This window comes from Xiphophorus couchianus, chromosome 15 (assembly GCF_001444195.1).
Source record: "Xiphophorus couchianus chromosome 15, X_couchianus-1.0, whole genome shotgun sequence".
Classification (NCBI taxonomy): domain Eukaryota; kingdom Metazoa; phylum Chordata; class Actinopteri; order Cyprinodontiformes; family Poeciliidae; genus Xiphophorus; species Xiphophorus couchianus.
This window is the reverse complement of record NC_040242.1, coordinates 13,052,320-13,066,091: the sequence shown is the minus strand read 5'-3', so window position 1 is coordinate 13,066,091 and position 13,772 is coordinate 13,052,320. Positions and strand designations below refer to the sequence as shown.

At 38.7% G+C, this 13,772-nt stretch overlaps 1 protein-coding gene across 4 annotated transcripts; it reads right to left on the bottom strand.

Moving 5' to 3' along the window:
• Nucleotides 1–3,976: 3,976 nt before the first annotated feature.
• myb (v-myb avian myeloblastosis viral oncogene homolog) lies at nucleotides 3,977–13,772 on the bottom strand. 4 transcript variants are annotated; one of them, XM_028040864.1, is made up of 15 exons: nucleotides 13,640–13,772; nucleotides 11,659–11,776; nucleotides 11,500–11,571; nucleotides 10,962–11,054; nucleotides 10,147–10,367; nucleotides 9,487–9,706; nucleotides 9,313–9,381; nucleotides 8,271–8,375; nucleotides 7,673–7,909; nucleotides 7,059–7,174; nucleotides 6,870–6,972; nucleotides 6,665–6,760; nucleotides 6,262–6,372; nucleotides 6,076–6,159; nucleotides 3,977–5,350 (listed from the first exon to the last, which is right to left on the bottom strand). In XM_028040864.1, exons 1-15 carry the CDS (start codon nucleotides 13,660–13,662, stop codon nucleotides 5,228–5,230), a joined length of 1,791 nt encoding a protein of 596 aa, XP_027896665.1. In that variant the 5' UTR covers nucleotides 13,663–13,772; the 3' UTR covers nucleotides 3,977–5,227. The 4 variants fall into 4 exon arrangements, with proteins under 4 accessions (XP_027896665.1, XP_027896667.1, XP_027896668.1 ...); XM_028040866.1 differs by having other exon boundaries at nucleotides 3,977–5,347; XM_028040867.1 differs by having other exon boundaries at nucleotides 6,274–6,372.

Below are 13,772 nucleotides of genomic sequence, written 5' to 3'. Positions count from 1 at the left end.
TTTTGTTTAATTCTCTAGAAAGTTGCAAATATATTTTGCAATTACTTAACATATCATTAAATGAAGCAGTTCATGATTGAATTTGGTTCAACTTGAGCGTCTCAAATATTGCAGCACTTAAAATGAGCTGTGACAGCTGTTACATTGACATTGCATTTCTTAAAATACAGACTTAAAAGTATTTCACAATAGACTTGACATTTTTCTATGAAAGATGTCAAATATCTCATATATATTTCAACAACACTAACATGATCACAGGTATTTAAACCACACGTTGAGCAGCTGTACAGAGAGAGAGAGCCAGACATCATTATCCTTACATACAAAACTGCATGATTTTATTTGTTTTTTTTCCCAAGAAGTGAGCAGTTTGGACCTTTGTTTCTCCTCTTATTAAGCATAATTAAGTAAAAAAAATGAACAGAGGTCAATTTTTAATTTAGCAAAACGATGTATACGTCTGACTCTATAAAGAAACCCGAGTCATAAACCTATTTTAGTTTTTTGGGGTTTTTTTGGTATGGATTATGGTTGAGAATTGATGGAGAATTACATTTTATGCACTTTTTTTAAAGTCTCACACTCAACAGACGCAACAATCGGATGTCCGGATGTTTTATGTATTTCAATGCAAAGTTTCCAAAAAATCTAATTGATCTTTAATGGAAGATTTCATTAATATGAAGGGCAAAATGTTCACACAAATTTGCAAGGAATAAAATTACAGAAAGACCAACTGACCATCTATTTTGGGTTTTTTTTGTTTTTTGTTTTTGTTTTTGTTTTGGTCCTTTCATCTGGTTTTTTGTGCTTTGACCTCTGTGTTTTTTTCTCCCCATCTCTGTAACATGGAAGAGCGCATATAGTTATCAGGCTTGCCCAGCCCCCGCCCGGCCCTCTTACCTGACCGCTGCCAGCAGGGAGCGGCTGCCCTCGCCTGAATATGTGCGACCACAACATCAGCCAGGGAATAAAGAAATCAGCCCAGAGTCTGCTCTGCAGTGGCCGGGGCACTAGGGCCCTACCTTGTGAATACATGGCACAAGTGGGGTTTTTTGTGCTCAGGAGCCCGCCATTTCTGCAACATCCGACTATAAATCTATTGTGACACGTAAACTGAATTTATGAGCCAATCTGCTTGCAACAGACATGTTTGATTTGAAAAGGGAAAGGAGGATGGAATGAAAAGCAATAGTAGTGAAAGCGAACTTCTGCTTTGACTTGAGTCCATTTAATTGAGAAACACCTGAACAACTGAAATGTGAGATTACTTTCTGCCACTGGTGACCTGTGGCCAAGTTCACAACGTTTTGCATCATCATTCGAACCTTTTCGAAAAGTGACAGTTATAAGGTGCTGTTAGTATAACACAAATCTTGAATTTTTTTAAGCTTTTATTGCATTACATGGAGTAATGACCTGCGAGGTGTAAGCTTCTTTTCCACAAGTTATCTTTGAGAAACATTTCCCAATCTACTATATTGTTAGTGGACTGTTATAAACATATAATTTTACATTGTTTTTGTCAATACACCACAATCTTCTCAACACACTCTCACACACAGAGGCAGCTGTCAGCTCAGAGAGTGGAAGCAGGTGTTTGTGAATCTCATGAGGTTTGGGGTCTTTTTTGAGTGAGGGGGGTGAAGCAGAAGATGGTGAAATTCCCAATGTGAAAGTCTGCTTCTTGCTCTTTCCTCTTACTATAACACACACACGCCCGCCCGCACGCGCATGCCGACACACACACCCAGTCAGACACAAAACCACATTCAGTGACAGAAGATTTCAAAGCTATCAAGTTGAGCCAAAACTGATCCAACTTAACCTACAGTGCCCTAGAGTACCTTGTGAAACTCTTACACATTTTGTCACATATGAACCACAAATTTTAATATGGTTCAGTCAGATTTTTTGTGATAGATCAGTATAAAGAATAGCAGCAGAAGAGAATAAAGTGTTGAAATAAAGTCATAAGAACACACAAACCTGTAGAAGAAAATAATTTTGCCAGATGAAGGTAAAATTGAACTTTTGCAAAACGTTGTGTGGCAGAAAACTTTAACTGTGGAACATGGCGGTTTGGATATGCATTTTTTTCACAAGAGAAAGGAAAGCTGGTCAGACCTGATGTGAAGATAGAACTAATGCATAAAAATGTCTTGGAAAAAAACAAAACATTGAACTGGGGCAAAGGTTTAATTTGCAGCAGGACAACACCCAGAAACATACAGCCAGAGCTAAAATGAAATGGTCAAAAAGATACGTACAAGAGTTAAATGGCCCAGTAGGACTTAAGAAAATAAATCAAAAACTGTAGCAATTCTCAAAAATTGATGTTCAGATTATCTCTAACTAATCTCACTAAGATTGATCTGCTATGGAGAAAAAAAAACTAAACAAACAAACAAAAAAAACAATGAAATTTTCAGTCAGATGACCAAAGCTGGCAGAAGCTTTGGCTGCAAAAGTTTTGCCGCTGTAATTTCAGTAAAAAGTAGTTCTTGAAGGTATTGACTTGAAAGAAACATACAAAAATGAACAATGTCTGAGGTCTCATGGAGTGCAAAGGGAATCCTAATGATATATTTTTCGGTCTCTGTGGTGGAATCAGTCGTCTGCTATGGTGTGGTCTGCTGGAGCAGAAGCTTATCAACAAAGTAAACAGTTAGATGACTTCATAGGGAAAGCCAGCTCTGTCATAATATGTATGTTCCTTCAACTCAGTGCAAGTAGTGGGAGAAAAGAGAACTTTAACAAAAGAGAAAATCTTTAGTTAAATTTGATCCCGCTGTAGAACTGGAGGCTCTTTAGTGGCTGGCTGCTACATCCCAAATACACAAAGTAGCATCATTATAGGTTGTTCCTCCCAGTATCTGTAAGCCTGCATAACCACCACAGCTCCCAAATAACCTAATAATGTTTACAACGCTAATGTTATTTGCACAGGTTTACATATTCTTGGACATAATCTGTCTTTGCACAAATATTCAAATGCATAGTTTGAACATTTTGTATATTATCTTAGTACGCTTAGGGTATGGATGAGCTCTTACCATGTATTTTTGATATTACTGTACGTAAGTTTGTCAATTCTGATCGACAGATAAATGTCAACAATGATTATTACACTCATGATAAAACTATTTTGTCTGGTGCCTGCCTTAAATATCACAGTTCCTGCCAAAAGTGTCCGTCTTCATGAATGTCATTTCTGTTTATGTGTCCCTCTGAGAGTTCAGCTTGAGATAGGAATCTATATTTGAGGGCAGCGTGGTGGATCAGGGCGAGGTGGGTGTGCAGATGGCTGGAGGGAGCGCGGAGGGGAGGGGGTGTAAATATAGCTACTGGACTGAGTCAGGGCCCCTTAGGTTACTAGCCCTCACAGGAAGGACAGTCTCCTCAAGAGACTGAATGTGGAACTCATAGGTTTGAGCATGTGTGTTTTATACTTTTTCACATTTCTTATGGTCATGGCCACACGTGTTAGCGGCCTCTATGTGAGGGAGATGAGAATATGCTAAACATCTGCTTTTGCACACATGCGGTGTCCTCTTATCCTCATTTTAAAAAAAAAAATGCAACGGTTGAGAATATTTGCCTATTTTCTGCTTGATAAACGGTCCAACCTATTAGTGAACAGTAGAAGGAAGAAAAAGTTTTATGATATGCACTACACGGTTTTATGACAACAAACCTTTGTATCGACAAGACCGAATGAAGGAAAATGTGGAGAAGGTATTTGAATACTACACAGCTGACAGAAATTTGAATACTACGGATCAGGTCGCACTTTAGAAACACAAGATCAGGAATCATTAATTTACTACAGAGAGATGACTTTAGACAATTATGAGACTTTTACAATATTTCCCAACTTAGACATATGGAAATACTGTTGTCTCTGAATTGTTTTATTTTACTAATGTATAACTTCAAATGTCCACACAAATAACAGTCAATAACACAAATATTTAATAAAAACAGCACACTTTATTTGCTTGGCGGTATACAAAAGTATAAAAACATGAAAACTTGGCATCTATAAATGCTTTCATAAAAAAGTCCAAAGCTAGTATCAAAAAAGGCATAGGTATAAAAAAAAACATCTGTTAAGTGTTTGACAAAGGCTACCTTGAATCTCTGAATGAAAACAAATGCTGATGAAGTACACTTTACAAAAACAATACAAAACTATCAAAAGTTTTCTTTTTAACTGATACAAAAGTTTCAAGAGGGCTTTTGTTTGTAGTAGGATATAAAAACATCAGTGTTTAATTCTTTCATTTTACAGAAAGTCAAGAGCAGCTTGGTTTTTACTCTTACTCGGTGAAGCTCATTTCAGATTTTGAAATGCATAGTGTAGTCTCTATTTATCTCTTTCCATAAACATATTCATTTGTTCATACATTTGTCCCAATGTAAAAGCCAGAAATGCATCGTAATTTGAAATGAAAACATATTTCTTGGTGAAATAAAGATCCAAATGTGGTAATACTACAGTTGGCCAGATTTATGTAAGAACAAACGTAACAGTTCTTAAGTGTTTATATGACCAAACACTTGAAATTTTCAGCAGAACCACATACCCTTTAGAAAAAATTAAATAATTTCAAGAGTAAAATTCAAAGGTCAGTTTGGAAATTCTTATTATGCCTTTTGGATGTATGATAATGCTAACAGGGCTTAAATACTTAGAATTACAACACTGCTCAATTGGTGGATTGTAAAACAATTACATAGTCATAATCCGGAACAAAAAAAAAAACAAACAGGAACAAACAAACAAATAAATTAACTTGTTCTTTATATTAATATCAAAATTTGTAACCAATAATACAGCCCAACGCAAACCTTTTCCCATTTATAATACAACAATTATAAAAACATAAAGCAGACAAAAAAGGATGGACAATTTATATATATCTATATCTGTATATAGATATAGATATATATATACTGTAGATATATATATATATAAAAACAAAACTCAAATTCTACTTAAAAGGTAAAAAAAAAAAAAATAAACGTGTTTAGTCTTTGGTTGGTTGAAATCCAACAAGTTTGAGTGTAAAAACACAAATGGCATAAAAGCCTCTCCCAACTGTTGTACCACAACAAATATTTTAAAAACCTGCGAAGCTGAGTCCAACGCAGGGAGTGTTGACGTTTACAGATCAGCGTTGCCCCCCGCTCTCTTTTGTATTGTGCCTCTCTCCATTGTCTACATCACCAGTGTCCTTGTGGGATAAGTGTTGATGTACTTGTGGTTCTGCTCAGAGGCCAAAATGTGTTCCTCTGTCTTCCCACAGGTAGCTGGTTCCCAAGAACTGAGCTGCTGCTGCTGCTGTGGAAGAGAAGGAAAGAATGACACTGATGAGTATCTTTATACAAACTCATATTCATATTTTTGTGCTTACATTATTTATTATGAATGAGTTAAATGTGTGCATGCAGAAGTTATAATAGAATAATTTCGTTTTCAGACATTATTCTGTTGTGGTTCAACCGTGAAATGTTTAGAAGAGACTGATTAATAAAACTTGATATGCTCCTTATTTGTCACAAATAAACAAATTTACAAAATCATTGCATAGACAGAGGTCAAAAAAACAAACATAGCTTTGTAGGCAACATGTTAAAGATGCGCCGATCAGGCTTTTTCTCAGCAATACCAATGTTCGTTTTTCTCATCGGTCTTGATAGATTCAAAATTTTGTTCTGAACACTTCAACATATAAAAAAAGAAATATGCTGCAGGTGCTTTAACAGCAGTTCTGTTATCCAACTCAAATACAAAGGATTGTCCCCATCTTTCCAACTTTCAAAAAAGCGCTTTAGTACATAATGTTACTCGATGTGTTTATAAACTTAAAAGTTAAGGAGTTCTAAGTTTTCATCCACTTAATCAATAGGAAAACTGTTAGAACAAAATTTTCAGAGTGCAGCCAGTAAGGCAGACTTGATTTTTATTATTTCGTGGTTGTACCGAAACAGTTTTTGTGCATAATAAATTCTCTATTTTATTTAAGAAACTGTAATTTATTTACTAGATGAGCTTAATTTACATACCTGTAGTGGGCTGTTCATGTCTCTGTGAGGAAGATGGTAGGGCTTGTGTCCATCCTCACTTAGTAATGAGCTAGTAAGTAGATCCTGACAAAAAGTTAAGAAACAAAATCAGTATGAAAATTCTTATGAGGTTATAGATAACATTTGAGTAATCAAAGTTGCAAGGTTTCAGTGTCGTAAACTCACATGTGGACTTACAGGTACTTCCTGTGCGGAGGTGTTGGGGGAGAAAAGCTGTGTGTTAAGTTCTTGTCCCTCCCACTGCATGCAGGGGCTCCTCTCACACGGGGATTCCACCTTAGCACCGAAACACATCCATGTCATACAGCGCACATGATCATACAACCACAAAACAATGCAACCGACGTGCTGATCACAAATGCTTGCAAGCAGGAAAACAGACTTCATGCAAACTGTTTGCACATATTTGCATTAAAGATAACAGGAGAAAACCAAAATAAAACTTTTGACAAGTTTTCAAAACATACACACCTAACCTTCTACATTTGTCTTTATAGCGTGAAGATTATTGCATTTATTTTTTGTTGTTGTTGTAGGAGTGTACGTCATTAGGATGTGTGGAAAGTACCTCTTGTTTTATCTTCTTAAGGGGAGGCTGGTCAATGGCACATTCCATTGGTTCTTGTTTGATAGACTCAACCATTTGCTGCTCCAAAGTTGGACTCTATAATAAAAAAGACCACTATGTCAATAAATCTTTTCATTCAAAACAAGCTTGTGCAAAAGTACTTAAAGTGACAGGAATTCACACACTGGTTTTATTTTCCCCTCACCTGTAGTTTGAGAGATCCGTGAAGGCCCAAAGTTGATCTGAAAGGAGTGGGTGTACGAGGGTTCGACTCCAGGATCGATCGACGAATGTTTGGAGTCCGGAATCTGAGAAGGAAAACATAAACAGTGATTGAAAAGAGACGCATGGTCAAATCTGTACATTAAAATGATAAAAGTTCAACTGTACGTACATTTCATTCTCTTTCTGTGGCCTAATAGAGTGATCGATAAGAGGCTTGGTGTCTACAGCCATGCTCATTCGCAGACTGTCATCGGAGTGTTCTGGACTCATAGATTGGCTGAGAAACTGCGAAACAGACGAGAGAAAACGAGTTAGTCAAAGTCTTAAAACAGATTGTCCTTGAGGGTGGAAAGAACTTGGATTAAAAAATGACATCTAAGGAAAAAAAAAAAAAGAGTGGTGACACTACTGGAGGCGGATCAAGGTGAGAAACACTAGATCTAAATGATTCGTGTTGTTGTGGGAAGACAGGTTGGTGATTAGACGGATTCTGATCACTTTCAACTATTTTAACTACCTGCGAGGGAGAAAAGGGAAGATTTCTGACTGGTAAGGACTTTGGAGTTGAGCAGATGACCCTGCCTGTTTCCAGATCCAAGAAGCGACTGGTAGTGCCTTCGCCCTCTAAGGGGAGGCTCTGGAAATAGGGCAGTGAAATATGGGTCAAGACCCAAGACTAAGAAAATCTTCACAGCAAATTCTCACGCCTTGCCTTTCCTATGGAAACAGTTCTATGCAGGAACATGTACTGTATGCTTCTTTAATGGTAATGCAGAAACTTACGGAATCAATGACGGATTCCATGAAGTCAGGGATTGCGTTTGTGAATGTCGGGCTGCTGTGATGGCTGCCGGCAGTGCTGCTGGCCCGTGTTGCTGAGGCACTTTCTTCAGGTAGGCAGCTCTGGTCAAGAGGCAGTGCCGGGGCAGCGGTCTGGAAGTGTGATAAAGACGTGGCAGCACCATCCAAACTGCTGGTCAAAGAGCTCTGGGTGGCCCAAGACGGAAAACTCAAATTCATCTGGAGAAGTGGAAAAAAAAAAAAAAAAGTGAGGTTGAGGGGCAAAAATGCATGGAAATCAAATGTGAATAAGTGCTTAACAAATAACACAAAAAAAGAGAAGAAGAAAGGGAACTTTAAATTAAAAAGCAACAGAAGTGTTGAGCAGACGAAAGTTGCACAAGGGGTCACACACACAGTAGAGAAATAGTGATAAGGTCCTGTTTCATCACTTTTGCAGAAACAAACCCCCCAGATGTTTCCTCCTCCTTATTCACGCAAATACACACGTCCGACCACTGTCCTCAAAGACAGGGTCAAAAATACACACGCATAAATTGTGCTGTCACAATTTCACACCCAGACAAACGTCTTGACTTACTGATAGGGATGGCTGGATTTTCAGCTCATTCTCTGTCGCCATGAGCAGCCGTTCGATCTCTTTTACTCTCTGCTCTTTCTCAGGATCCTCATCACCATAGTGTCTCTAGAAAGAAGTTGGCATTGGGGGAACAAATTAGAACATTCCTATATTTGCTTCCCAGACTGCAGTGATAGCAAGTGAACACGCAGGTGGCATGTGTAAGTTACAAATTCCCAGGTCTTTTGCTAATGTGGAAATGTGACAAATATGCATCGGACACCAATGAAGTGCTGCAGATGTTTTTTTATGAGACATACACAGCAGCAGGGGGTTAATTTGATATTATTTTCTTCATATTTTAATTAGAAGAACAACAAAAAAACCTTTTTTAAAACAGTTTTTTATATTATTAGACAATATAGCACTATTTTAATATAAAAAACATGACCTAATTTTACTAGTATAATTGTTGTGTTTAATTGGATAACATGTGACAAAATATTTGGGTGAATATTTAGTGAATTTGGATTCACTTGGGTTCTATATTATTTGATGCTATTAAAGTGGGCTAGTTTCTCTTGGAGTGTATTACCTCCGATAAAATAGGTGTTTTATAAATGAAATTAATTGAATCAAATTGAAGTAAACTGCAGGAGGACTTGCAGATAAACGTGGGCTGGTTTAAAAGAGTCAAAGTTTCAAAACGGCTAAATTTTACACCTTAATGTCCTTTTAATGAGAAAAGTTCTGGAGCGACTTGTGTTTTCTCCGGCCTTATGGACCACAGACTAGAACAGCTGTGTTGCTGGGCACTGCCAGTCGACTGGCTGAAAGAGGACTCTTACACTTTTCGGCTATTAAGGCAAACTTTTTACAGATTTAGATTAATTAGACACTTAAAACAATTTCAGAGATTATTATTATTATTTTTTATCTTTATATAAAACCGTAAATTTTATCTTATACAGGCAACTTAATGAGAAAATGACCACCATACGACTGACATGTTGCTTAAAGATATTAATGAAAATTGTTATCATAGGTTGTTTAAAGTTCTTACTTGTATAGCAGCAGTCCCGTGCTGGGGAATGTTCAGGATGTTTAAATGCAGAGCCATCGGAAATGGCAGCTGTTGAATCAAGCAAAGACATTATGTTATTATTTTATTTCAGGACGTCGCTTTTTTTTTTTTTTGGCCGTTTTATATTTGCTCCAAAATTTGAAGTTGACTTACTCTGTGTGTTTCAGATATGTAGTTGTAGGTCCCATGAGGCAGCTGTGCGTGGCTCGGTGAGTGGTAGGGGAAGCTCATGACGTGATTGGTGGTCTTGGTGTAGCCGTGGTTCATGGACAGTGAGGAGTTGCTGTTCTTCGATGTGCTCTGAAGGTAGCCCTCTTGTTCAACCTTTCGCCTCATGGTGGAATTCCAGTGGTTCTTTATGGCGTTGTCAGTCCTGCATGTTGCAAGGAAAACATGGATTAAATGAGCGATGTTTTATTTAACACACCCACGACCTACTGAGACCCGTGTCCGAAAGTTGTGCTCCAGACATATTATCAACACAGACACATGCGGGCTGACACAGATAAACAAAGTCTCAGTCAAACACACAAGCCCATGCGTGTAGTTGATAAAGTTATCAGAACACAGCAATTACAATAATCTTAGAGCTATCTCTTTATCTGTTGATATTCTTTTCTACACATTTGTTTCAATAAAAGTCAACCTACCCTACAGTCAATGCCTATTTCTCATTTTGCTTTGCCTTCTCAAATGTCCTGTTTCGGCCTCCTAACCGCAGCGTTGCGCAGCTAACCAGCAAGGGCTCCGTGATTCATCCAGCTTCTCTTTTTCCTCCCACTCCCCCAAAGCCTTCTTCATTCTCCGCCTCACCTGCCAGGAAGCAGCTTGGCGATTTCTGCCCAGCGGTTTCCCAGCTTCTCGTGAGCTTGGTAGATGATTCTGTCCTCCTCCTCGGTCCACGAGGTCTTCTTGACCTCTGGGTTCAGGTGGTTGTGCCAGCGCTCGCGGCACTGCTTGCCGATGCGTCCCTTCAGGTGCTTGGCGATCACCGACCAGCGCTTGGCTCCGTACTTCTGGACCAGCTCGATCACCTTTGGTGTTTAAGGGAGAAACAAAAAGTGCAAAGCCAACAAGAGGAGGAGGAACAACGTGAAAAGGAAGTCAATAGTAGAGGATGGGCATGGGGGAAGAGGAAGGATGGAGTAATCACAGGGAACAGAGGGAGAAGTAAAGGTAAAGATATGATAGGCAGAGGGAGGGAGAAAACACAAAAAAGAGAAATTACTTTAACTCTTTGAAAGTTGCACATAATTCATGGTTTCTATTTAACCAGTGGAGGTGACTCGGAGCACCTGCTGGTGAGCAGTGAGGGATTTTCCAGTGGAACTTTAGCTTGTCTGCTAATAATCACAGTGACAGCATGTGGGTGGAAATATAACTCCTTTGAATTAGCTCAATGCATACATGCCACTGATTAAGACCAACCAAGTTATATGTTGTGTAATTACACCTTTAAAATGTGCAACAGCAGATGGCTGAATTGCTTCAGAGTTGTTGCTATAACCACTCAGGAACATAAAGTAATTGTTTTTGATTCTTACACCGCGTTTCCTGTGAGTCAAAACTGTTCACTTCAAATAGACCTTAATGCTAAATACGGCTCATAAAATGTGGTGTTTTCTTACCCTCTGGTCCTCTTCTTTGGTCCAGGGCCCCTTAATCAGTTCTGGGTTGAGAACCTTCTGCCATCGGTGTTGGCACTGCACATCTGTACGATTCTGGGAATTTGGGGAGAAAACGGCAACTTCATTTTGCTGTTGCAATAGAGTAACTTGCACATGTTAATCAAATCAAGCCAAGTATTAGAGAAAAAATTTGTTTTACCAACACTCAACTAAAATGAGTCAAAAATCCTTCAGACTTTTTACAATAAAAGCTTTAATTGATCTAATTACAGCCCTTGAATTAGATAAATGGGAGAGCGTCGGCATGACTGGATTTTCCTTAGACGTATTGAGGACATAGTAATGCAGCATGCCCCCTGCCCCACTTGTTGCTGATAACTGGTAACCAGTTAGGTGAAAATCATTGTAGTAATTGTAATAGTATTTTTACTCAAGGTTAAGACCGATCCATGCTGACCCTTCTTAATTAGATGTCTTTTCTTTAAATGTTTTACCTGTGCATGCCCTCTATCGCCCTCCATCCCAATTTCTAACTTACAGCTAATAGACTTGCAATTAGTTTCCAATCTTCTGATCCGTGAAGTTCAACCAGTTTCTTCAGCTTCTCATCCTGAATAAAAGACAAAATATGATTGTCACTGCAATAATCAGACATTAGTTTGTCTAAAGATAGGAATTTTAAACTTTTTTTGCATACCTCTTCTCGAGTCCAGCGCGTTTTTCCAAGGTGGCGTTTCCCTACTTTGGCGAGAGTCCTGTCATAGTCATGTTCGTACATATCTGTCTCCTCCTCATCTTCCTCGCTACTGTAAACACTGTGAATGTACACACACACAAAAAATTATTTTTCAACCCAGTTTAATCAGTGTAAAAAGCTTTAGTGTAAGAAATTAGATTAGGCAAATACTGGAAGAATGAACATGCCTCTCTCTAATCATCACGTTGGAGAGTTAATAAAAAGAAAAAGGAAAACCCAGTCTGTATTCATCAGGTGTCAAAAACAGAGAACCAGTCATTCTTGAAGGTTTGGGTGCAGGCTTTGAGCCAAGACACTCACAAGCAAAGAAAGAAAAAAAAGAAAGAGGGAAGAACAGCAAGCTGAAGGGAGGGAGGGATAAAGGGAGGGAATGAGAAACAGAGAAGGATGAACAGGTTCCAGTGTTTTTGGTTTCCACAGATACTGGGATTGGCATGTGTGATCATCATTTTGTGACCCCAACATGTTCAGACCTGCGCGGCATTGTACATCACAGTCTTGCACGCATGCACACACACACACACACACACGCCCACACACACTCACACTCACAAGGAACTGGTTAGCCAATCAGATTGATGAACAATGTTAACGTGGAAGTCAGGTAGGGTGCTTGGAAAAGAGCAACAGGTGAACAGACATCCCACTGTGTGTGTGTGTGTGTGTGTGTGTGTGTGTGTGTGTGTGTGTGTGTGTGTGTGTGTGTGAGAGAGAGAGAGGTATTTATTGTGCATTATCTTCCTCATTCCACTTCTTTTTTCATAATGTATAAGGTGTGACTGAATGATCAACAGCATTAACATTATTGAAAAGTACACAAATTAACCCTAATGATTAACTACGGTTTATGATTGTGTTTGTTTGAAGCAATAAATACAAACTGCTGTTTCATTAAAAGAGCATTGCATAATATAGCTAGTTGACAATTCACAATAGAATAAGCAAAGCTGACTAAAGTTTGTGTAAAAAATAAAAATTAAAAAAATATCGATCTTTGCAATTCCGTTTAAATTAAACTATGCAGCTTTCACGTTAATATTCTAAATCTAAGAACTTTGTAAAACAGAACAAAAACTCTCCATATGCAAGTGTAATATACGTTAATCAGCATAAATATATGGGAAAACTCTATACAGCTATTCAATTCAATTTACGGTGAGTAATTTAACTGAAAATAGGATAGGGTAATACGTGAAAAACGTAGCGCAGGTGCTGCAGAGGACGCTGTGAAAGGGCAGTTTCCAAAATAGCAGAGTGCGCTCCTCACATTCAGAGATGCTGCACAACACTTGCAAACTGAATCAAGCCGGGTTTAGAAATGCCCTCTTATGCAAATACCAATGTAATTTACAGAAAGAAAAACATAAAAACGAAAGTAACAGTTTTCGTTAAACCGCTGGGCACTGGTCAGCAGACCGAGAGGCGCTTAACAATGACTGCTTCAAAACTTTTTTTTTCTTTTTTTTTTAATTCAACATAAGATCCGAAAGGGGCTTTGTCGTTTAAATATTGACATATTGACAAGCAGGCTGTTTTAATTAAGTGTATTAGGCGATTATTGAGCGCAGCTCCACCGGTGTCCACGCACCATCTCGCTCACAGCGTGGCGTTAACTCGCGAGCGTGTGTGTGTGTCACTGACAGCAGTGAGGAGCGCACATGCCAGATGACCACCACCTGTCATTGGCGCGAGCGCGACAACCTCACCATCAACAAATGCCAAGAAAACACAGAGGCTTTCACACACAAGCCGCACAAAAAGCAGATAATTAACTTTTAAAAAAGCCATGTGAGCGCTGTAGAAAATATGCCGCTTTAAACGCTCCATTTATAACAGCAATAAATGGAGGCGAACAACTTGCATATAACAAGGAAAACTGTGAGTAGAAACGAGAGTTTATAGTAGTTTATCTGCTTTTTACCTGTTTTTCGGCCGCCGAGTCATGGTAAAGTGTAGCCAGCGGCTTGCAGCAGGTTGCGCCGAGCGAGTACTTTCGCTATCTACGCCGTGTTTGTTCTCACTGCGATCAGGCAGGCTGACATTAATTTAAACTG